Source organism: Rhea americana, unplaced genomic scaffold, assembly GCF_003343005.1.
Source record: "Rhea americana isolate MKP2758 unplaced genomic scaffold, rheAme1 scaffold_10, whole genome shotgun sequence".
Lineage (NCBI taxonomy): Eukaryota > Metazoa > Chordata > Aves > Rheiformes > Rheidae > Rhea > Rhea americana.
The window spans coordinates 10,055,399-10,082,157 of NW_028185039.1; the positions used below are offsets into that span (position 1 = coordinate 10,055,399).

The 26,759-nt window shown below is 35.8% G+C and overlaps 1 protein-coding gene across 6 annotated transcripts in view; it reads right to left on the reverse strand.

Annotated features, from left to right (window-relative positions):
• Window positions 1–26,759, reverse strand: part of RBFOX1 (RNA binding fox-1 homolog 1) — a 259,878-nt gene that overhangs the window by 16,443 nt on the left and 216,676 nt on the right. For 5 of the 6 annotated variants that reach the window (XM_085303559.1, XM_085303568.1, XM_085303542.1 and 2 more), the window contains 2 exons: window positions 23,002–23,041; window positions 14,848–14,912 (listed from right to left, as the gene is read on the reverse strand). In XM_085303559.1, coding sequence (XP_085159685.1) covers window positions 14,848–14,912; window positions 23,002–23,041 — 105 coding nt within the window. The remainder of the gene's footprint in view (window positions 1–14,847; window positions 14,913–23,001; window positions 23,042–26,759) is intronic. The other variant, XM_085303576.1, reaches the window with a different exon arrangement.

A 26,759-nucleotide genomic window follows, 5' to 3' on the forward strand; every position in this document is an offset into this window, starting at 1 on the left:
AAAAAAAAAAGAAAAAAAAACAGCCCTCTCTACTAATTAATGGTAGAAAATTAATCTGAAAAAACTCAATCCAAAGTGATAACTACTGAAAAAACCTACCATAAACATTCCTTGATATATTGCTTTGATTTATAAAGGAACATACTATTTTCTTTATATTTGGCTTTTACAAAATTTATGTCACAACTCCAAAAATCAAATTGAAAAGTAAAGGAAAACATATATATTGTTCAGCACACTAATTCAGAGAATTAAAATGATAATATATTAATTCATTAATGGACAGTAAGTCTAGATGCTTGAGCTCAATGAGCCAGTTCAATTTACTATGACTAGTCAGGTATTCTTGATAACGATTCCAAGCACTTGTTTAGTAGTTTGATGGCTTTAATGTTTTATAGCGACTGATTTTTTATTTACTTGAATTCTATACTATTACTTACACAGTCCCAGAGGGAGAACTGATCATCARAGGTGTTGCTATACATCTCACCTGCTGTCCAAAACAAGCGTTCCTTAGTGTGGCCAACCCCATCATTTATGGGAGGAGTCCTRCTGAGTTCAGCTGCCACCCCAGTGCATATATATACTATTTTTCTTAAAGTATATGAAAAGTAGACCTGGAAAAGGCCAGTTAATCTAACTCAGCCCTTTACAAATGTAGGATCGTTCCCTTTAAAGATCAATTTTAATAGCTAGATGCATTGAGCATACTAGACTTAAAGATCAATTTTAGTAGCAAAGTACACTGAGTGTGCTGGGTTTAAAAAATCTCACAGGTAAGGTAAACTGGAATTTCACAATATATTTTAGGTTGCTTCTATGTTCATCATCACTTTTACACTGCATTAAACAAACTTTTAAAAACCACTTCAAAAGTGGTTTAAARGGGTACCAGAAAAGTAAGTGAACCTCAACTTTATTACACAAGAAGAGACAAAGAATTGTTTCMGCCAGTTAAATTTGTGTATTATCAACTAGAACATATGATTAAATCTTTACTGCTCATTTTTTTCAAATTGCAGATGAAAAAGAACATGTACTTAAAAGCCAGAGAATTTTATTTAAACAAAAATTTAAAAGCTGTTACTATTTGTGTGGGAGGTAAACAGAAAGGCTAAGTGAAAGAGTAACATCATAAATATACTGATCTGAATGCACAGTTGGATATATTCAACTTGCCTAATATTTATAGCCTGGGATATGTGCAATCCCTTTAATTGCTGGAGGGGGAGCCTCTGGCAGCCTGAGCTCTCTGGGGTAAACCCAGATGCATGGGTGAGGACAGAGGACTTGTGGGGCTCCCAGTAGCTGGGTTCCACCTCAGCAGCTATTTTCCAAGGGCAAACACTCTTTCATAGGCTTACCTTTTCCTATCCCATAGATCCTTTCCTATTTCTACCAGTAAATTGAAAGCTGCCAGAGTTTTACCAGTATGGGAACAAAGATATTCTTAAGGTTAATATATATATATATATATATTCAAACATAAAGACTATTTCCTAAATTAGGTCAGAAGCAGAGGGAAAGGACAGCAAAAGTAATATGAAGTGATTTTGATGCCCTTTTATACTTGAGATAGTTATTGRGTCTGTCTCACCCCAATTTTTAAAAAGGTTCAACAGCATTGTGATTTCTTATGCTTTTCTTCCCCTAACACCTTGCCAGACTCCTTGCAAGTGCTGCATGAAAGCCACAGAGCCTCATGACATAAACTTCTACGTCAGTTTTAGCAACTGCTATTTCTGCCCAGAAGGTCTTCACCATATCCAAAGCATTAGATTCTTTCGCTCCCTCCTTGATGCTGTTAGTTTGGTGAAAAGAGCCCATACTATAGCATCAAAATGAGTTATTATTTTTGTAATCACTATAGAGTGCAAGCCTTTTCTTTAGTATAGCTCTCTAAGATACAGAACCACCTCTGTGAAGAAACCCTGCATGTGAATACCTTCACTCTTCCCTTTTTGCCACCTGTGTCCTAGACCGATTCCATGTGCTGCAGAATGGGGAACAGCTCCAGAAGATTTTTTGAGCACGGAATCCAGCCAACATTCATGTCTTAGCTTCTTTTTCACAGGGAGCTTGGAAAAAAGCCAGGATTCCATATATATTTTGCTGTACTGCACCTTATTATAGAAGACCCTATATTACAAGATCCTTGATTAACTACATTTGGGCTTATGTCCTCAGGGGTGATTGCTAATCATTATTCCTATAATTCATATCTAGATGGCGCAGGGTGCTAGCACTGTAAATCCAAATACCTTTTGAGAGTTTTAGAGTTTTTTTGATGGCAGGAGATGGGCAGGAAAAGTCCAGTGGCTAGACCCAAAAGCATACTCTGCAGCACCAAACATCAAAGAGGACAAAAAAATATTTACAAGTTCATTTTATCAGCTCTCTAAAAGTAGCCTGCTCTAAATTTAGCCAGCTCACTGATTTACAACATTTAGATAACAACATATTAAACCAAAACAGTTTAAGCAAGTGAAGAATAGGAATTTAAACAAGGATTGACTAAGGTTTTTCATGATGGACGTTACTTAGTGAAAAATACCACTGATGACAAATGACTTAATCAGATGTTATGTACCCACAGAAATTAGGCCTTCCGGGATGCCCCCCAAATTGTTTTTTTTTTTTTTTTTTTACCATAGACTAACTTCTTCAGCATGATTATAGTACCACAAGTTAATTAAGAGGCGTAGGACATTTCTTGAATGTATTTTGCCAGTACTCTCCCTTGTCAAAGTGGTGCATCTTCCCATTTTCATGAATAGCTGTCTCCTATGATCTTGCTTCTGACAAGTCGCCTGTAACTGTGCTGAAGTTATATAGAAAAAGAAATTTTGTATGTTCATCTTAAAGCACACTGACCTGATGTAGAAGCTACCTATGACTACTGAATTTAAATTTAGATAAGGCTGTATATGTGATACTTAGTAGAACCACATCAGCAGTTTGTAACTACTCGGTAATATTTTTAGCTTTTTTTCCTACAGAAATCTTTTCTTTACCCATGTTTCAGCAGTCTTAACTGTCTTTTGGAATCACTTTTAATCTACACRCTCTGAGAGTTAGTTTCAAGTTTGTGACACCTGATATTCCAGTTAGGCGGGATGTACTTTACATGCACTTTATGTGCTCCTTCAGGAAAAATTAAGTTAGAATATTARGTCAGAATTGCTGTTTAAAGAACATTTATGATTTTCCCTGAAACTTTTCCAAAATTCCCTTAATGTTTCCCAGCCTCATAAACAGTCCACCACCGAGCTCAACTACCAGAACGGCAAATGGCTCCAAGCACAGACAGAGGGGTTATGGTTTCATGCTGTCTTTGATACAATACTGGAACTTCAGGCTCCTCCACATGCTGAAAGTAGGGAGTTTCTCTTCACTGGGAAAACTAACTAAGTTTTCTCAATTAATGAAGCTCTGATATTCCATTACACATAAATACAGACAACTTTATCATACTTTCTAAATCTAAGTTATACCATGTTTATTTTAAAAGCCAGTGGCATAGTAAAGCAGAACAGCGTTCAGAATGAGAAGCCCTCAACAGGGAATGGGTGGTGCAGTACAAACCAAACTGCTGCTCTTGGCTGACACATACCTGATTTGGCTGTTAGTAAGAAAACTGGAGACTGGGAAGTGGAAAATATGAGCAGGGGTAATACATGCTAAAAAAGATCCCTGCCTCAAGGGGAGCTGCGAAAAGTTCAGAGAATGCATCTCGGACACCTCTTGAGGTTATGATCTGAGGGATCTCAACATCAACAAGCACAAAATCAACCTATTTTCAGGACAGACTATTAGATTGCGCACTCCCCCTAAAGGCTGGAATACAGTTTCTCCACAACGGGAAAAGAAGTATTCCTCTTTATCTCCGCTACTACATATTCCTAAAAAAAAAAGCATTAATTACTACTATACTTTTCCTCCTATAGCCATTGGCTCCACTATTTTTCAGCTGTACTAATGCACTCTCAGCCMCGACCATGTTGGGAAGTCTATCTACTTGGGTTGCTGTGGGCGAAGAAGCTGTGCTTGTAGGGCACATGGGACAAATTACCAAGTGTTGCTTGTTTCCTGTCTTCTTCCTAAAAGTTGGACTTTTCAGTACTACTTACATATTACACAGTATGYGAGCAAGAACAAAATTTTGGCACACATACAGTTTAACCCAGCACTCCTAGAAGTTTATAAGCCATCTTTCGGGCAACATTGAGCTTCCGTAAAATGGAAGCCATAGCAGAGGTCAAGTGGGATTTAAAGGAATCAGCACTTCCCTAAAAATAATCACACTAACTCTAGGAAAATTAAAATGTAAAAGAAATCATAATTCCCTAAACTATACAGCGTACAGGTCTCCTATTTCAGAATTCTTGGACTTTGCTTACTAAGTTTACATTTTGYTTACCACAGAAGTGCAGCATCTTCCTGCCTAAAACACAGCAACTGTTAGAAAACAGTGCAGAGCCACAGAACAGAGAAAATTAAGACCAAAGCAAGCACAGTACTGTACAGACGTTACAGCGGGAAGATTTAAATTATATGTAATCAGTTGACTTTCTCTGGTGAAGAGCACCATGTGATTTACAGGCACAGTCAGTACTTRGATTTCATGGACCAAACCTCGGTGCTAAAACTGATGCATCTTAAATGAAAGCAATGACTTCATTGGAGCTATTCCAAATTGTATTCTCCAGAAACCTGGTGCTAAAAATATAGTGTATCAATGATTTTGCCTGTAAGTGTAATAWGAGAAACAGCTACACATTTCTCCATTATATTATTAAAAACACTTCTATTTTTCSCACGCTCTAAACTTTCAGGCTTTAGGACTATTTTTTGAGARAAGTTTTKTTGTTGTTGTTTTTAATTKTGAATTATAACATAGATGATGGYTAYCTGGCTCAATAATTTCCTTAATATACAAGTATGGACAAAATTTCAGTTTCTCTCTAAAATCATTTAATGAAGACTTTTCCAACTCCTTCCTTCCAATGTCCCAAATTTCAATATCAAGGCCATTAAAGATTTTAAACTTGTTGCTTTTAGTATAATAACTATAGTAAGAAGGCTGATTTTGCTATTACAATGCTTTATATTCCCATTACTGTAACATCCAAGTACATTATCATACTCATAGCATTTGAATAACAACAGATATAAGACAACTAAACAACTGTACAGTCATACTCATAAATTATAGTAAATGAAGTAAAAATGAAATTATAAACAGAAAATAATGAATGGTTTATTTAGTGATATCAAGCTTCAGCAGCACTACCAGTAAGTTGGTTGACCTGACATACGTTAGGAAAATAATCCTTTACTCTTTCGACTGCTCTCTCTCACGCCAGGCAATTTTCATCCACAGAACTGCTTGTTCAACCTAGCCGCTACTACTGACACCAAAGCAGASAGGAAGACACGGATATTCTGCTTTTGCCTAGATATTCTGCTTTCAGGGTGAAAAGATAGTGTATTTCTCACCTCCGTCATTTCTTACCAGTCCGTTAAACGACATTTAACAGAAATTTCTGACATTTTGAGGCAGGCCTCAAAGGTGAAYGGAGTAAACCCCTGCATCAAAGGAAATTAATGTGGCTGCTTCTGGAAAAGCTGCCTCCCAGCAAACATCAGCGCTCACCTCGCGGGCCCGAACAAGGGCAGCAGCCCCCCGCCTGGCGCGGTGCCCCCGCCGAGGACATCCCCGTCCTCGGCCGGGCTCCCGCCTCTCCCTGCGAGTCTCTCGAATCCCACAGAGGCTCTCYGATGGCACTGGGTGCTGCGGCAAGCAGCTTAACTGAGCCCTCCTTGATCTGGTCGCCAGACTGGGTGATTTAATTAGCACCTCCCCGCTGCTGTTAGCTGTGTCCTCTTAGCACTCTACGCAGGACATTTTCAGCGTGATTTACCCATGACTGACTGCCAGAGAGAGCAGGAGACTGAAAAGGCAGGAAGTATTTCTCAATAAGGTCTTTCCTACCTCCAACCACACAACTTCACGAACAGGAATAACTCACTTGCATACCAGAAAGTGGTTTTGCATTCGTGAAAAACACGTTTCAAGAAAAAGATACAAGAAGAAAAAAAGATACACAACTCTTCCRGACACTAGAACAGTTTTGCATTGCGAAGTCTCCTCTGGACCCAGAAAGCAGTTCTGCACTTGTGAAAAACACCTCTCAAGAAAAAATACAAGAAGAAAAAAATACTTCTGGACACTAGCTGAGATGTGTATTCCCAAGACCTGTGGAATATGCCTTTATTAGCCCAGTTACTTTGGGGGGGAGGGGAAAACAGAGAAAAATGGCCAATAAAACATGCTTTCTCATAATTTGTATCCTTATTCACACAGCAGATGAAGAAAACCCTGTTTTTAGCCCTTCTACTGAACTATGTAACTAAAAAAACATGGCCAAATGCTACAAAGAAAGACCCATGTACGACAGTCTAATAGTAATGCTGGGAAGAGTGCTTGGGAAAGGATAAGGAGCCCATACTGCGTACGCTGAGGCTACAGCTTCATGCCAATGCCTTGGACATAAGCTCTTCTTCTCCCTCCCCCYCTAACCCCTCCGACAGGGCCACAGACTGTACAATGAATTCAGCTCTGGCAAATTGGCTCTGCATTTCAGAACCTAGTATAGTTGTTGCTCAAAACACAATTCTAGAATATTTCCAAAATGTGGACAATGTCCTAAATCACCAGTGGAATTTCTATATTCCTTTCACCTATACTTTAAATCTATGGGTATTTTATTTTCTGGAGTTTTTCTTTTTACTTTTTTTTTTTTTAATTAGAGCTCCACAAATATGCGTAGTTCTGACTAATTTTACCTGCTGTATCAATGGAATTTCTCTACATATGCAGGTCCACATGCAAGACAAAAATCTGAAGATCCATTTTAAAATCTTCTGTGTTTGTCTTGCAAAGATATATATCATATAGTAGTCTTTTTATTGTGTAAGGACTATGGTCATTTATATTAAGTGAAACCTAGACTAATAAATGCATTTTGAACAACTTAAAAATCAATAGTAGAACTTGTCTTGATGTCAGTCGTATAACTGCTCTAAGATTATTGGTATTTTACTATGATTAAGAAATTCTACGCACTTGCTCTAAATCCTCATTTGAAGAATTAAATGAATAATTTTTAGAGGTGCTGAGTGTCAGCAGCATAAACCGATGTCAGTACGATTTGGGACTGCTACTTTCAGGCTATTTTTGAGGTTCTGGCATTTGGATTTGAAGATTCTAGTTATTTCAGTATTTTAAGCATATTTTTCACCCTGGATGAAAACCTTTACAGTATTGATTCAAGAATTCATTCAAAGAGCCAAAACAAAGTTTAGAAGTTGATATACTCTTCATTTGAAATTTGAAATGAAGACCTTCCTTTTTTCTGCACATATGTGAAAGATCCAAGGGCATTTTCACAAAAGGTTATTCTTTAGAGTACAGAGGCAAACTTGCTTTTCTCACTCCTGCTGTGCAGTATTCTTGACCATTGATTTGCCACAGCTGTGTCCCTAGAATATTAGGAATATATAAACCTGACAAACTCAAAGGTATGCGAAGAAAATTTCTATTTAAACGCCTATTCAACTGCTTTGCAACTGGAGGTGCTGCAGAAAAAAAAAACAAAAAAAAAAAAAAAAAAAAAAATAAGATTGTTAAGTTTCTCTTTCTTTATTGATTTTGTCTACACACTTATTTTAAGTGTGTTCTTTTAATACTTCCTCACCTCCCTTAAACACATTCCATGTGTAGTGACTATTTGTAGTGGCAAATCCATACCGACTGTTCCCAGCTCATTCCATACGTTATTAGTAACATTTCACTCCTCTTTGCCTCTTCCACGATGCTTTTAATTCTTTCTTACTTTTAAAGTAGTCACAGTGAAAGCACTTAGGCTGACAATACTTATAGCTGTTCTAATCTGCCTCTTTGTGGTCTATCGAGTCAATGATCTGAAAACTAAAAACTGTATAATTAGACACTGACATGTCCAAAGGAACTGTTATGGTCTATCATGTCAGAGGCACAAGCACTGACCCAACAGACTGTAACAGTTTTGGTCTGCTGGATTAGGAATCAATGTTTTAATAACTCCCTAACGCCGTATTTATCCAGTTTCCTGAATATAACACACTTAAACATTTTAAAATTACGCATTCTTTCAACATCCTCTGATAGTGAAGAAGCCAGTATTAAATATTAGATAGATAATTCTTTAAAAATGTTAACAAATCCTTTTTTTCTTTTTAAAGTATGAGTGGAAAAAAACATATTTAGTTATTACAAACTTTTATTTTAAAGTAAGGAACTCCCAAGTTATAACTCATTTTATAACCTGATGTAGGCTAGATGTATTAAACAAAAAGCAAGGATACTGAGCTTGGTATGTAAATGTCAAAATAGATGTACGATTATTTATTTATTTATTTATTGAAAACAAGCACTTAACAGCTCCCACTATGCTTAAGAAGGAGCTGGTAGCAAAGAAAATTGGAGCACTTTTACATGCCAGATATGAAAGTCTAGGCTTTAGCTTGCCTTTGCTTCTCTCTCAAATTTTTCTTCAGGATTCCCAGCATGAATGACAAACCAGTGTTTCCCTGCCTATGGGGATTCTTAATGTTACAGAGATGATGACTGGAAACCACAGGAAAAAGGAGCAGAATCAGCATACGAAGAATACCCGTTCTGACATGATAAAGGTCTCGTGCTAGATGTTTGCCACCATTCTGGGCAAGGAACCCTAACCCTTTTCACTACTCTATTTATTACCTTAGTTTTGAACTAGTGAAGTAGTTTTAATAGTTAGGTGGATATTACATCAACACTGACATCACACATTGGGAATCAACTCCTCAAAGTGTCAAAAAACATGTTAATGCTACCAAATATTAGAAGGATACATTAAAACATCAAGTGTACAACATAACTCTCCAGATCTGCTAGGGGATCATGTTTTTATTAAATGTAATTGTTTGTTGAGTTTGACTACGTGAATGTGACTCCCTGCGTCTCCCCAAAAAGCGTTATTTCTACCACATTCTAGAGCAAACCAGGCCTCAGTCATTAGAAAGTACTATATGCAGCACATTTTTATTTCTGGAAACTCCTTTAAAATTGCTCTGTATGAAACTCTCTGTTCATAGTATTTTTTATCTTCATATATTTGATTTTTTTCATCTTTGATTTGTTTTCTTTTTTGCTATATTCTCTTTATTCATAATCATCCAAATTGTTTTCTAATTCCTTCACTAAAATGTACTGTTACGGCTATACCATGCGTTACCTACTCCAGAATTTCCCAGAACTGTGACTGGATGATGAAAACGGATTATGAAATACTAGCATGATGCCAGTGATCATCTACCTTGCCACAGATTAGATATAAAGACATACCGGTCCAATAAGCAAATGCCTAAATCTATTACTTCTCTACAACAGTAAAGTGAATGATTTCATTTCTATTCACAGTATTAGGGAATAAAGAAATTTAGCTTCCACATAGGATAACCGGAATAAACTAGACCAATCAAACATCACCAGATCAGACCTAAATGTTTGAAGCAGAAAAGTCATTTTATGTATGTTCCATCATCACTATCATAAAAACTATCTATGATCTTTACACCTGTCAAGATGCCACCTGGCCTCTTTGATTTTCAAAATTTGGGTAGCTCAGGTTAGGGCCTCACAATTGGCTATATGACTTTTGCTTATTTATCACCCTCAGTCTCCTGAACTTCTCTGCATTCCTCTACATTAAACTTGTATAGCAAACTTCAAAAAGGCTTGAAGGTTCCAGCTGAGAGCGGAGAAGTGAAGATACTGCTGTGTCTTGTTCTTTTTTTTCCCCTCAAACCAATCACTTCAGGAAGCAGAACTATGCATAGGAGCTCCTTCTCTTAAATCTTAAAAACTGCAATCATTAAATGAATGAAGTACCACTGTTTAAAATATTAATCTTTCTATGAAACTATTTAATGGTAAATTAAACTCTGTCTGAAGATGCTATGRTATTTTATATGCTGTCAAAGCCCTAATTTTTAGTATATATCATTAGAAAGATCCTCAATAAGAGAACATAATCTGAATAAAACTATAATAGTATCATTCATTTTTATTCATAAAATAGAAGATCTTGAAGTCTACATCATCCAACGAATCACCRCAATCTACAAAAGTTCACATTTTGTGTTTTATGCATTTTTATTCTTCACTCTGCTTTTTGATCCTTTAATGAGCATGTTTGCAATTAAATCAAATCTGTTTCTAGTGTTCTATTTTAAGATAATTGGACTACAAATATCAAGTATTACTCTCAACTACTTTCAAAAAGAGAATTGGAAAAAATATTAAATTATATATCAGTAGACACTACTTTGACAAAAATAAAGACTTAATATAGGTATGTTAAAAACGTAAACTATTGGAATATCAGGATTTTACAGGGAGTAAAACTTCAGATCTGAAAGATACACAACTTCCATATGACACAATCTCCTGTCTCAAATTTTGTACAAAATCATATATATGCCCAAAGAACATGTAACACAAACTAGTAAGGACAGAAAAATACATGTTTTATACTAAAAAAGTTATGTTTAAAATGTTTCAGAATATGCCTTGTTATTAGCTTTTTTCAAAAAGAGAGGGAGAGGAGAAAGAAAAAAATTAGTCAGCTTCCAGTGATGAGGGATATAATCCAAACACCAAAAAAGTGGATGGGAATCTTCCCATTGTTTGTAGCAAGATTTAAATTAGACACTGCATTAGAAAAAGAGAGTTAATCTCAGAGCAAAATACCTCTGTACGTATATACGTGTGTGCATGCGCATGTGTGTCTGTGTGTGTGTTTGTGGGTGGGTGATGGATGGGGAGTGTGTGTGTGTRTATATATGAATACACAACCATACATATATAAACACACAATTATCATCGTTAAGTGTTTAGGGTTAGCAAGCAGCACAGGGCTAATCACTGTTACTGGGGTTTTGTTTYGTTACACTACCTTATACACTTTCATAAATATTGCTGACAAAGTTAATATGCAAGAAAGGAACATTTTTCTTACTCTGACCAAAGATGCAATAGTCAAATCATAAAACACAAAACCAATAGCCAATCAATGTGAATAAGTCTGCCCATAGGCTTAATTCAAGCAAGCCATTCACTGAGCTATGTGATGGATCTGTCAAATCCAAAGAGCATTACAGACATACTAGCAACACCAAGTGAACATGCAATGACAAAATGACAATACGCCCCACTGCCATGCTTCGACTCATTCTAGGTCATAAATATAAAACTTGATGACTTTGCTACTTTTCCTTACTTCAGGCTTAGATAGAAAACTAACAACTAAATTTTTTATTTATACTTTTAAAAATATTACCTGAAAGCTAAGTAAAAGCTGTACTGATATTTTACTGACATCTGATTTAGTGTCCTTTGCATACCATTAGAATTATTTTTCCAAACAGTACGAGTTTAAGGAGTTTGGGAGGCAAAGCTCCAGAATGGTGAAAAACATACGTAGGCCAGTTGGTCCCTTTTTATCAGTTATAAGAAATGAGAAATTTATCAGTAACATTTTAAATAATAGAAAAATAAAGGTGACATTTTTGTTCCAATTCTTCAAAGAGGCTCAAATTTTCAAGAGCAATTTAATATAGATCGTATGGAATAAGAATCCCGTTCTATGTTTTTGAGTTATATTCAGTGATTGTATTGCTTTATAAATGAAATAAAATGCCTCTTTTTGGTTTGGGTTATTGTTTTCTTTCTGTTTTACAAGTCTAAGAAGCAACTGGAGATATCTGCAAGGCCTACTTCAGTTCCAGATTTATTTTTATGAGCACATGATTTTTCTTAACAAATACTTAGGATTTTGCTTTCATTTGTTTCCTTGCCACCTGATTCTCCCCCATATATCCATTCTTTGCTTATTCCCAGCAATATTTTCAAGTGTGACAAACACGGATACCATCGCATTTCTTCACAATAGAGCTCTATTACAGTGATCATTATCCATTGACTTGCCATATTGATTCTGGAGTCCCAAATCTTTCTGTTAACCTTTATTTTTAATTTACCAAAACATGTCTCCAATCTAAAGATTTGTTCTTTTCATCTCCGCAATTAAACAAACATGTCAGATATGGAACCTTGCCATTCATCACGTATATGATCTGTGACTGAAAATATAATCTTTTAAAATAAAGTATGTCTCTGCCTCAGTACTATATACTTGTTGGCATTTGCTTCATTTTACTGCTCATGGTTTTAATATGTACAGTAATTATATTTAATTTACAATTAAATTAAATAGGAGTTGATATCAACACTGAAAAGGAGCAGTGTATAATCAAATATGGACTCTTCAATATTATCACAGGGCAGCAGGAGATTATTATGTTGAGAAGAACAGACAGAAGCAATCGTACTGAACTGTATTTCAGCACTTACACTATTAATGATTCACAAAAGTGTTGCTAAATTACATTCAGTGAAAAATCAATGAAAAGTTAATAAAATTAACACAAATTGTAGTTGTGAGTAATCAGAGGTATCCATGTTTGCATATCGTTTCACATACGTAAAGAAACGTTGGAGCAGGTTGTTTCTGTTTTTTTTCCTATACTAGCTTTAGGATTCCCCAATAAAGAAATTCAATTACAGTATCTGTAATTATCACAAGATTCCATATTCACTTGGGGGAAGCAAGTCAGAACTGATGGGTAACCACATTTAAAAAGAGAAACTAAATTAAAAAAAAAGCCAAAGATATAAAATTCATTTAAGATACCTAAAATTATGCGGAAACTCTTGTTATTACAATTCTAATTATACACAAAGTGCATCTGAAAATTAGAGAGTTTTTTCAAAAAAATAGTTAAGGATAATTAATACTGATCATTAATACTGATACCGTCTTAAGCTCTCTTTACAGCATTTAAGAACACTATCTTCCTCTTAAGCAAATTCTTTTTTTTCATTGTCAGAGTAACTTTTAGTGGCATTTACTCTCTACAAATGGCAGAACATGTGATTTGTTTTATGAGAAGGTACACTAATTCATAATTAAAGATTTAAGAGTCCTCTGGATATTGTTCAGTTTCTCTATGTAACATGCAGATTTTCAAAAATCCATTTATTCATAGGAATAAGCACCCTATAAAATGACCCAGAGACACCTGAACGATATCTGGCAAAAAAAAATGGCTACCCACAGGAGGTTATTTATAATTTTGTCCYTTCAGTTGACTAAGTTTTTAGACTCAGGAACTATTTTGCCTTGTAAGCTCACTGAAGAATCCCAGCCCTGCGTCATGCTACCAACACGCCTTTGTGGAAATGAAATGGAACTACAGAGTAGCACTTCGCCTTGGAGGTTACCCTCAGTAGAAACAGGACRTTGCAAACAAAGGGCAAACAGCAGGATCTACTTGATATTATTCATCYGAAATGAATAGAAAGTAACTTGCTTACCTGTCTGACACAGCATGCCTCAGCCACACATGCAAATTGTTTTATTCCATAACTACGAAATGTATCTTCATTACCCAGAATAAGCATTTGAAAGGCAAATACGCATGCAGAGCATTGTAACATTCAGACCATTGTACTGGTCGTATTTCTAAAAATACGGAATCCATGAACAGCACTTCAGTCTAAGAAATAGTTCACTGAAATGTCTTAATCTGTTGACTTCTTTAAGAAACAGACACATTTAAAAACAATGTCTAATTTAGCATTTATTTTTCAATACATTTCAAGACTTAAGAAATTTTCTCCCTGATTTCAGGGGAAAATTTTCTTGTATCAGGAATAGAGAAGTGCGACCATACTTCTTGCTGCTGTTCTGAACCRTAAGATCTGCATGTTTCTATCTTTTGCAATACACATTCCTCCCTTTATGACTGCACACTTTTCAAGTACTTGAAAAGCGTTAACAGTGGCGAAGATTTTATTAAAGCTACAATTTCTTAAGAACAAATAGCATATTCTTTCTATTCATTACAAAGTCATGTCCACACACTGCAAAGAACAATACATGTTTATTTTTATGCAGTTTGAAAAAAATCTTATTCCAATTGAAGTCAATAGCAATTCGGACACTGAATGCAAAAGGACCACAATTTTCATTTTATAAGTAGAAGAGTTAATTTCTTTGACATTCCTGTTAGATTACAGAAGTCTTTGCATGTTTCTCTTATGCAGATTTTAATAATCTTTCATTCCTAATACTATTTTCACCAAATGCAGTTTATATTTTTAGGATAAAAATATACAGCAAACAATGCATAACTGAATTTTTTCCAGCATTCCAAAAAAATGTCTAGAGAGAAAGCAAATGGAAAAAGAATTGTTTTGATTCGGATAGCTCAAGCTTGGATACAGTTCATTCTCAATTTCCACTGACTAAAACAAAATGTCAATAGGAACTGAGAGCATTCAGTAGGTTTTGGGTTCTAAATCAACTGAAATAATACTTGTAAGACAAATAATGATCTCAAGTAGCAGACCATCATGAAACTGTACATATATTTATCTACACTGCACAAGGGTCACAGACATTAACTGGATGATCTACAGCTTGGGAATGTGCATCTCTCATGCCTGATTCTCAATTAAGGCCTAAAATCTCTCAATTTATGGCTATTCATGGATTATAATAAAACAGTCTGCTTTAGAAACCACAGTTATCTGCAGAGCAACAAGACAGTTATGAGACTTAAACAAGGCAAATTCATAAAATCATCTTCAACTTCCACTGCTCAAATATTTATTAGAAACACATCAGCTCTTACCTGTCACTGTAGGCAGCTGCAGTGGCAGTGGCAGGCTGGGCATACCGGTAGGCAGCATAACCACCCTGAAACACAAACTCACGTTCTAATTGCATTGCTACAGCAGTGTAAACAATGTATTGCAAAATCTAGCAACAAGCGATTGAAATACTGTTGTCATGCTGCAAATCCAGTTAAGGCGGTCAAATGCATATTGAATATTCCAGTGAAAGGTTAAGCAAAATTTAGCACCAACAATTTGTAATTGTTAAAATTTGTCCCAGAGATCAGGAGAAACCAGTGGACTGTATTCATCAAAATAAGCTTCTTATAAGGCRATATTGCATTCCTCTACAGGCTTTYAAGTAGCAATTGTTCTTATGAATGAGGTGTAGGCTACATYACAAAAAAATCGTAAGGAAAAAAAACCCTCAGCTGCTAATCAATCTGGGGGGATTTGTACAGTGAATTAATACTTAATGTCATATAAGTTTCCACATTATACATAAAACTATAAAGAAGAAGGAAAAATCTCTTTGSTGAATTAACATTCAGTTGTATGTAACAGTAATTGCAGCTGTTCAATTAAGCAAACAGGACAAACAAACACACATTTGAAAGGAATTGTGTGCAGTGATGCATTGTTATCAAACTGTGAAAACAGCAGAGCTTCCTGTTCAATGGACCAGGGCGTTATATCAACCATCGCAAAATGATCTCAGCATGCCAATTAGCAAGCAGAGGCCAGTCTCTGCAGATMACACAAACACTATTTACRTTCCAATTAGAATTYGCCACCCCAGAGTCCTCTGGGATGKGGGATCGCCCTACTTCCCTTCCCATCTCCCCCCCTACCTTAACAAAGAGAGGAAAAGAAACTATCCGATCTCTCAGCTTTGAACGAAATTCTCCCTCTTGCTAAAGTGTGCGTTTTAATGGATTGATCTTTTTGTTTTGAAGGCTGTATTCACGCACGATAATACGCTGAAGCATGAATAGGCTACTCTGTGTCAACTCTTACTAAAATAGTATTTTATTTTTACTGTAGAAACTTGTATGAGTATTGTATTTTGATTTCACAAATAAAAGAATCACTCTTACCTTCCAGAAAAGTAAGAAGATCATTTTGCTGACTGTTACAACCTATTTCCCTTTCTACTCCTTTGCTTGGTAGAACGCATTCACCCCTAACAGACGTAAGTCACTTCTGGTTCAAAGGTCTGAAGCAGTTTATTTGGGGGAATAASCACTCACTGCTCAGCTGATAATGTCGCATCGCCCCAGGAATAAACATATGTTCTACACATATTGACAGCCAGTTAGAAACTCCAGGCTTTGAACTGTCAACACACCTGAGGAACATGCGTTCGGACTTTTTTCAAGCACTTACCTAAAGAATATTAGTTACCTACTCAAATTTGGTAAGCTCCCTGCCCCCAAGCCATTGTGCGAGACCAACCCTAGAGTAAGGTAGTGCTTTCACATACTATACATGCTGTATACTATATATGTATACTATATATGTGCCTCTCTTGCAGCAAGCTGCTGCTTCTGTGCAAGCAAAGCATTGACAAAAACATATTTGCTTTYGAGCATTTGATTTTTATAAAGCAATAGGTGACAAATAAAGGACTAATAAATGTATAATAGGTAAATATTGCTTGCAGGTATTTTCATATGGGCAATTAGATAACAAGTAATGAATGTCACCAAGTGTAAACAGAGCCAGTAAACACTGAAGCTGATGGAGAAGATAATGGAAGTGATACACTTGGCCTGGCTTGTGCTACCAGGAGAAAGGTAAGAGTTGATACAGTGTCATCTGTTCTCCCTTCAGTTTTNCTGCTTGCCTTACTTTTATGTATAGATGGCATTGTCCTCAGGCCACCCCGTTTTCAGAAGAGAATTCTTGTCTTTTCTTTTTTTTTTTTTTTTTGAAATCTAAATATCTCTGCTATCATGGAATACCAAATGGGAAAAGTAGAAAGAGGATATTCAACTTTACGAGATTGTTTCAAGATCCAGTTCTGAAAATCTGTGGAATATGCTGATCCTAAATTAGCCTCAGGTATGATTTCTCTGCATGTCCTAATACTCCAATTCTAAAAGCCTTTACTTAAATGGGAGAGGTCACTTCACTTSAATCTAACTAGGCACATAATGAAGTAGAAGACTGAGAACAGGCCACTACCTAAAAGGATCAGTATTGCAATATTCTTAATCAGACTAAAATAAGCACAGTTCATATACTGACTGCTCTTAAATCTGTAGACAGCAGGCTCTGTAAGAATTGTTTTTCTTTCCTTTATTTAAATACAATTGAAAATTCGTCTGTCTCTGAAGACGGACTCTTTATTGTTCAGAACCTTCTTTTATGCTTACATTTTGATTTGCATTCATCGGGGAAATGCTGCTGAACAATCAAGCTAAACTCTGAACTTTATTAAGCTGCTTTGGATTCAACAACCAGGATTAAATTCATGAGAGTCCTGAAAAGACTGAGTCTAAAGCAATAAAAAGGAAAAGGGACGTAAGTTATTGAATTTGCCTCAATAGTTTTGAAAACTAAAGGCAAAATGTCTACRTACTTTGATATCAGGTTACTTGAGTCACAGTTCCCTATCAGCCCAGGTAGTATTTTCATATTTATAGCATACTCTATTACAAAATTACACTTAAAAACTTTCTTAAGCAAGTAAGTTTCACTGTTTTTGTTTTCTGCAGTCTTTTGGTATACTTCATATTGGGAATCAGGATGAGAATCTGTCACTCAAGCTACTGAACTCTTAACTTGTGTGACAAGTTCTACCTGACAATTTTCTGATTTTGAACTTGGCCTGTATCTTAGATATCCCAGATATCTTAGATACATTAGTAGTATCTAATAGATACATAGACCTCTCGAGTGATACATTGAATATTTATCTTCATACTTCGGACTGCATGTGAAACATTTAAAACTAGATTATGTAATAATTATATAGCAATAAATAATATAACTTGCAGTGCCTATTTTTTAGAAAGGTGTTAAAACTGTTTTTACTTTCCCTCACTAAGAACATTCAAACAGAAAGTATTCRACTATTATGCTTTATGATATTACTTTGAAAAATCAGTTAAGATAATACATTTGGCTAAAATAATATTTACTGTCTTATCTGTGCTCCCATATTTGCTACTTGCAATATTTTGCAATGTCTTGTAACGCTGGTTATRTTGTCTTAAAAAAGTAAGAGTAAAGCCAATACACTTTCAGTCWAAATACAAAGAAATAACTCATCGGTATAAAATATCAAGTGAGACACAGCACTGAGTGTTGCACTTCATGGGACATGAAGAAAATCTGTGATTTTGTGATACAGATCAATGCAACTGGTAGCCTATTCTTATCATTTTACACACAGAATCCATATCCTCACTGAATGATTAKTATTATTAGTAGCATGATTTTACAGCAGTCTTTAGTCAGCATGATGAGGTTTTTCATCACGCGGTATGTCATACCTGTAGCAACTTATTGCCATACACAGGCTCTTGAAATACTACTCTATAAAGAAATAGAAATGTAATGATTTGAATGAGGAGGGAAGGAAAGACAGAAGGAAGGAAGGAAGGAAGAACAGCTCTCAGACAAATTCCCCAAAGCTATTCAAAAACTTCCTTTCGATGTTTTATACATCTCTGTGGCTCAAGCAAATTGAAAAAAAGATCAGTGGGATCAGTGGAAGATCAGAAAACCATTGCTACAAAATCATCATAATCATGTTTCAAAGTGATCACAGAATTTGCAAATAAGGTAAAATAAAATGAAAATGTACAGAAAATCAAATATATCTGAATTTTAAATAAAATGTATACATATCTAGTATCTAGTAAGTATAACTTCCACAAAAAGCAAATTAAACACATATCTATAGATCATAAAAACATGTAGAGCTATGTACACTCCCTCCTAAAATAGCTAAATTAWTTCACTTGATCTTGATCTCAGATGAACTGACAGTGTTTTTTGTAGATATGTGTATTTAAACTAGTCTAAATAATGGCTATTTTCTTCCATAGGCTTTTCCTCTTACTAGCATAGTAAACRTTCTATGTGAACATTGAGAATATTTCTTCCTCATTTCTGCTTCTTATACACCTTTTCACTGAARTTTCTCAAAGTATTTTGTGAACATTAAATTAATCAAGATTCAAAACCTTCTCTAGTATTGTGAATTATACCTGCCTAATTAGCTAAAAATAGAGAAATCGGGTTAAAAATGGGATATATTACACCCAGCTCTGCAGAGTATAGAAAGAAGAAACAACCATTTCTTCTTCCTCTATTTATATGATACTGAGGTTTAAACAGTACAGGAATAGGACATTTTATCATTAGCTCTCCAGGCTTTCAGCAGGCATCGGTGGAGCGCTGCRGTGGCCCGGCCCGCTGCTCGCTGGGGAGGCTTTCGCCCTTGGAGAAGTCATTTCTCCACGCCTCGCTTCTAATTCTGTAAGTCCTGGAAAATGGCCCATCCCTCTGTTTACGAAAYACAAGAGTCTCGGGTACTTGAGAGGAAGCCTTGGGAGCCATGGGCACATCTCTGCTTTCTGCATTCAACCAGCACCTTTCGTGGTATCTGATTGCAGCAACGGATTCCCCTGCTGAGCACATCCACCTGCTACCAAGGGAACCCGACTTAGGTGATTAATACGCTTTTACCCAAAACGCTTGCTCTTTTCTTGGGAAGGAAACGCATGCTTCACCCTCAGTACCACGGTACCTTCGAGCTAGAAGAGATGCCAGGAGCTATTGACGATGTTTCCATGTCTGCGCTCACGAAATAGKCCTTATCCTCAGCCTGCAACTCGGAACGGATCCTAATCTGCCCTTGTACTTATACACACCAGGGCCCCTCACTGCCACAGTATCACGGGGTCAGGATCCCGAGAGCCGGTTGGAAAATCTTGCTTTCAGTAGAAAGACTGACTTTAATAAACACGGCTAAACCGTATTGCTAAGGCATGACTGAAACTGGTGTTATAAGAGTTCGGAAGTATCTCATGTTTCTCAGCATTTTATGTGCGGATTGAAGACTGTCATGTTCTGAAAACATTCTTTATGACAATGGTAAAAAAAAAACCAACAGGTTTAAGATAAAGCAGAGCAAAAGTGCAGAGCTATTATTTTAACTGYGTATTTCTGTGTCTGCTGGTATTTTTGTTTCATCTTGTGGAGTGTATTTTCTTATTTTCACAGGTGTCAATCTTCATCTAGGAACTCCTGTGTTTGCTGGCAGGCAGCCCTAATTCTTTTTTAATGACTTTTTCTCTTAGTGAATCAATACTCAATTTTAAAAGGTCTTCCTTACTTCCTAATCATCTCCTTTACTTTTCCTTGTTAAAGGCACATTTAAAAAAGGAATTCAATAGCTCAGCTATTTCAGAGGCGTTATTACATTTCATATAGAAATATATGAAATATAGACTGCATTACATTCCATTTAGAATTGTGGCGGTGGATTTTTCATTTTAGATTATATTTCCCTCCCACTACTTCTACTTTCTTATTCTCTTCTGTTCCTTTGGTCAGTATTAATCCACTCTGGCTGTGTTGTTGTTCTTGGTTTTCCCTATAGCTTTTACCCAACTGGACTCTCTCTTCTCTACTTCCTCTGCACATACACTAGCCATCAGAAGCGTGTCTATACCGAAAGCTAGTTATGAATCATCCTTAGCTTAGTATGGCCCATATTACTGTCACTACTCCATGTAATCATATCATTAGGAAATATAATTTGATATACTGGCTAATGTGTATTTTTGGTCTGGATTTTCAGTATGCTGTTCCTTTGGCTTTGCTTTCTTTGGCATGAGGTTCTTTTCTCTCCTATTTATTCGTAGAATCTATATTGTTTGAATTTTAATTCTCTCATTTTCACAAAGCTTTTGCTCCRCACTTAAGACAACTAGCTGAGTAGAACTATGCCATAACATTTGGGATTTAATAAATAACTTCATCTGCTGCACTGTGAATTATATATTTTCTTTTGACACAAGCCAATTTTCTCTCTCTCTCCCTCTCTTAAAATGTTTCAAATGCAAGAAAAAACAAATGTGAAGAAAAATRAGTTACAAAAATAAGCAGCCTTAAGTACATTATACAAAATTGAAACACTTCCACAAAAAATGTTTTAATTCTATCAACTACTGTAAAGGTGAGCATTCTTCCCCATTACGGAACAAAGAAATGCAGGCAGAAATATGAGCCAGCACGTGAATGGAAATGATGCATCACCACAGTCATCCCATTTTCTTAAGCACATGAATACTCCAGAGAGTGAAACTGAAGCTACTAGAAATTAGTAATTTTCTTCAGTATCTTCCTCATTGAAATCAGCTGCTTTTGGAGCAAAATGTGAGTCTGAGAGAGGGTAAAGGCCATCTTTAATGAAATAGAGTAAAACCAAAAGTATGACTGGTTTTATTTTCAAGCATCAGAAGAGATACTCCTGTTTTTTCAGCAGCAGTGGGTTCCAAAACTACCAACTGTAACATTAACATTTAGTTCCCACCTATACTATCACATTTAGCAAGCCTGAGAAAGATGTCTTGTTGCTTTTCAGATTTTCAGGTTGGTAAACTGAGCAAAATGAATGTCATATTCTTTTCATAGTTTGAAGAAAAATGAAAATTGGAAACCACACTTGAAGAAATTCCTCACCGTACAACATATCCTGTACAGCTCAGAAATYTGACAACACCGTTTAGGTGAAATTTCAGCAGCATACTACACTTGTGTTAGCCTTCAGCAAATGGTGATTCTCAGGTAGCATGAACAATTGTGTTTCTCATAGCATCACTAATACACAAAGAGAGACTCTTAACCCTCATTAATTCAATATATTTTAAAACTACTTTTAAATACTGCTTATAAACTCATTTTTTCCCCTCATCAGAAAAGTAGTACATACGCCCATAAATTCAAAATGTTTTCGTTTATATAAAACTTATCCAAAAAAATCCTTTTCCCTTGGAATTGCTCTAAGAGATTATTCATAATAAACATAAGTAATGTTTTCTAGCACTTCCTCCTGAATATTTTATGTCCATCCCAATTTCACCTAATCCCTCTCTTTGTATCTCGAGAGAGACAGTACAACACAAGCAAAATCAGGTTAAAGCAAGCTGTCCATTGCAATAAAGACAATACCTAAGTACCTGTAATTTAGGACCAGACTGTTTCATCAAAATGATAACAAATGTGAAAGATTAGTGGAGTATCAATAAAGTATGTTACATCCATATAATTTTAAAGACTGAATAATGGGTATAAGAACTAATTACTTTTAGAAGAATGAAATTTGGCTTCAACCATCTGAGATGTCTTATATACTCAGACTAAGTAGTCTCTGTACATATTTAAGTTAAAAACTTCAATACTTTTCAATATGTACATACATAAATACATAAAACTGTATTAACGTAAAAAAATGTTATTTAAAATGAAATTGGTGGCCAACGAAGCTTTAATGTGAGGCAGGTAATGGTGGATCCAGTCCTATCATAACAAATATAACCACTCCTTACACCACAAGCAGTCTCTACCTATTTCATTTAAATTGAAATAGGTAGATTTAAAAAGAGCAGACAGATGTCTACTCAGATAAAGGCCAAGACATAGCCATATCTTCAACTGACTATGTAATTAAGCTCTACTATCACCATGGGACTTGCATACCAGCAAATGTTTCCTGGATTTGGGAATTCCTAATTGGGTCCATGTCTCTCCACACAGTATTTTCAGACTTCAGGTATTAATAATCTTCAATTTGCTTTGATTTTAAGAACAAGTATTTGGGATTTGCAGAGGAACATTTCTGTTTTAAAACCTTTACACCTGTTTCTCAGAACTTTAATTTTGAGGGGAGAAGCCTTCCCCCCCTCCCCATGCATTTTTCACATCTTTCTGCATTCATTCAGCATTTGATTGAAGAGTTAATTCAGCTCCACTGAACAATGATAGATGTAATGAACAGAAAGGTCTTCCAATATGAGAGATATTCTTCTCAATTCTTTCTGACAGGCAAGGGATGGTAAATAGACAAAACAGAGTCAAGCTAGGCAGCAAACTTGCAAAAAGAATGACTCTGGTAATGCACAAGGACAGCATGCACATCAATGAATACTTACATAAATGTCTGCACCATAAAATCCATCCTGGTATACAACACTGCAAGGATGCACACACAAAGAAAAACATCCATATTAGTGCATTTCCACATGCAAACGCCACCACCCCCGGCAGAGCGGAGGTTAGTCTCGTCACAAGAGCAAAGGGAGGGGGAAGGAAGGCACTCTGCACGTCGGTTAAGGAGGTTGGTAGTACTACCAGAGGTSAAACTCTGCTGATAAGATCTTTGTATTTGCCAAACGCTTAGTCAAGGAGAGGCGAAGCATGGCAGAATTGGAGAAAACTTTTTTTTTTCTTTTTAAGAAACCCCAAATTGTCAGTACTTTTTCTTTGAAATTTTTCAGTGGACCAAAGATGCCATCAGTTTTGCTACATCCACATAATGTAATTTCCTGAAATACTCCTTTCTTGCCCTGTATTCATGTCAAGTCTCTGAAACAAAGTGGTATTCGTTTTGTATTTGTCATTACAGAGCAAAACAAAGTGACGGAATGGGTGAAAGAATCTTACTGGTGGTATTCTACCCCCGGGTCAGATCTCCCTACCTCAACCTACACACACCYGGGAGTACTCAGAGACACCGTGCTGTCGGCTTCATACGCATTTCAGATAGCGACAACACGTCTGTTAGGAATATCATAGCATTATTCATGCAAGAAAAGTATTAACCTTCCTCACTTTATCATTTTACAACTCCGGTGAACATGACTACGGTTTTGCAATCCCCCTGCAGTTTTGGTTGAATATGTAACCGCTTCTTAACTGAAAAAAATGCAGTATTACTATGTTGCTGTTAGTAGTTCACCCAGAGATTGCTGCATTTCAGCTAAGACAAATTGCCAGTGTGAATAGTTCAAATTTTAGCCTCTAAATCCTTCAGGATGAAAGACAGTGTGGCAAAGATGGTTTAAATGGTTACACCGAGTAAAACTGGACCTATGCAGTGGTGCCCAACCCATTACATATGTAATAAAAATCCTGTAGTTTTGCTTTTATTTTGACAGTTCTGCAACTTAAAATAGATATATTGAATAGAATTGACCCAAGAGCTAAATATGGGAGCACATAATAGTTTTTTGGACTTGGGTTGTTTTTTTGTTGTTGTTGTTTGTTTGTTTGTTTGTTTTTTTAATAGTATTTTCTAGTTGGGAATAACAGTCATCATCAAGTTATTAAGAAGAACTTTCACATCAGAAATACAAGTGATCTATTGAGTTCATATGCCTAAAATCCAGAGGGTTGAACTGATACTTCTCAGAATCACTTGACAAAATTGTACATATGCACACATACATATAAACCACATCATACTTTATCAATGACAGAAGTTTGCTATGGAATAATAATGTGTGAAATCCTGGCTTCACRTAAATCAGAGAGTCCCTGCCCCTCGTTTCAGTAAGGTCAGAAGTCTACTCATGTGTTTTTCTGTACATTATGTCTCCAGAACAGGATATACCGAAGCTGGTATAGGCAGTATTTAGAAAGCCTATTATTCACATGGTAGTGTCCTTACATTTTGGTTTTGATATTTTAAGTACTTTAAAATATCGCACATTTTTTCTCATACCTGTTTGCATGTAAGAAGTAACAGAACATACCACACGAGTGTGAGGTAAAAGTACAGAATCATAAACAACATGGAAAGGGTTTGATGAGATCATGATATAAAGTTTACTGAAGATGGAGAACCTGATCGGGAATTTCATATAGCAAGTTTGTTTTTCAAATGACATGCATTTGAACAAACACATATTCATTCAAAGGAAAAGGATTCCATATTCTAAACATTCACATAGCTTCTGGAAAGGATTACTCATTCCCTTATTTAGAGGCCAAAATAAGCCTCTGCATCAAAAAGATGCTGCATAGGTTGGTGTTGCTGTACATTGTATAAAATTATTCAATATTTATTAAATAAAGTCTAAAACTTTACATTTATATATATAATGTATAATGCAAGTTGTTATTTGCAATAATATGCAGCTATATGTAACACGCTTTTAAATGGTTTCTGCATTTTCCCTCCCTCTGCTGTTCCCTCCACCATGCTACCAGTTCTGTAAACAGCACAAGAGCCGCAGAAAATAAGGATAAATCTGTGTTGTTCTTACAACAGGATTAAGAAACCCCCAAACCTAAGTGGAACTACGTAATTCAAGTAATTTTATAAGAGGTTAATGAGCAACGAATCCAAGAACACCTGCGTAAAGACGGCATTCAATGCTACTCATCCAGCTTTCCAGTAATTTCCAGTAAAATAAAATGTTTTCCTTTTTTCAACATATGCCACGTTACACAGGCAACAATCTACTCAGAATTACAGTGTGGAACAAAAAGTCATCCATCTCCAAGATGTGATTCAAAATTTACTGCTTATTGTTGTATTTAGGAGGTAACAAAACTCTGAGCAGTAGCAAGATTCCCTCATCTCAATATAGCTTCAGTACAGTTTCTRGTTAGTGACAAACTTATCTAACATGAAATACTTAAGTTCCAAAAGATGATCAATGAGAAAAACTGACGATGCATCACTGTGTATGGGGAAAACAGAAGAAGTATTTTAGTTCTTTTCATCTGAAAAAGAATACACAACAAAACTACTTTTTCTTGTCTACCTGTTGCTCCTGGAGTCCARTCTTTAAAATGACTAGTGGCAGCCTAGAATTGCCTCAGAAATATGTTTCAAAAATAACTGGATATCCCCATTAGCATAAGAAACAGGAATACAACTACAGAAATGCTAAATAAATGAAAGTTTGATTAATGCCAGAAGAAAATATTGTTTCTGAAGAACAGCAGCTCTGAGTAAAAAAAGATATAAGAACCTTATAGCAACCTCTAATGAATCATGACTGCCTCAACTGTTAAGTGCTAGTCTAATTCTGCAACACTTTGACTAACTGGAAAAAAAAAGAGTATTACTGAATATTACCTGCATGTTAAAACATATTATTTCCAATAATTATTGAACTCTGTAATTTAAAATTGAATTACAATGTATTTGAGAAATATATGTTAGAAAGGGGATCTTCTTTTCTTCCTCCTCGTGATGATCTGTGAATTTGTAGCAAAGATGTCGTAAGATGAATAGAGGCTGTTGCACTTAGAATTCCCAAATGAAGCCAGTCGTAATCTTGGACAGATTACTTCATTCATCTAGGCCTTCCTTATACATATAATGCTCAGTCACGCACAGATGCAAACTTAGTTTGAATTCTGAATTTGCAACAGCTTGATAAATGATATACTGGAAGATGTACCCTACACTAAAATGAAGTACGGATGCACRATGCCATCGTTAAATCTGGTTAGCAGTAAGAGAAAGTGATAGAACCAGGAACATGAGTGTAACATTCCTAAGCAAGACATGTGGGCTGAAAAGAAATCAGCTGATTTCATTTTCTCCATACAGTCTTGCAGTATGATATTGATGCTAAATATAAAACCTGCTGCTTCTTTTGAAATTTGCTTATTTTTCTTCATGTTTTCATAGATTTTCAGAGTATATTTGCTCTATTCATTATCTTTATCATTTGTCGACTCCTGTGACTCAGTCTCACCAGTGCAGTCAAATTTATAACAGTGCCCTTCATCAGAAGGACAAAGTATAGAATACCAACAGCTATGTTCTCTTTCTTTCTTTCTTTCTTTCAGTAAATAATTCTCCTAAGGGTAATTTGGCTCATCATCTCCTCTTCTCTCTCTGAAGCTGTAGGCAGAGAACAGATGATAAGTCTCAAGCCTCAGAAGAGRC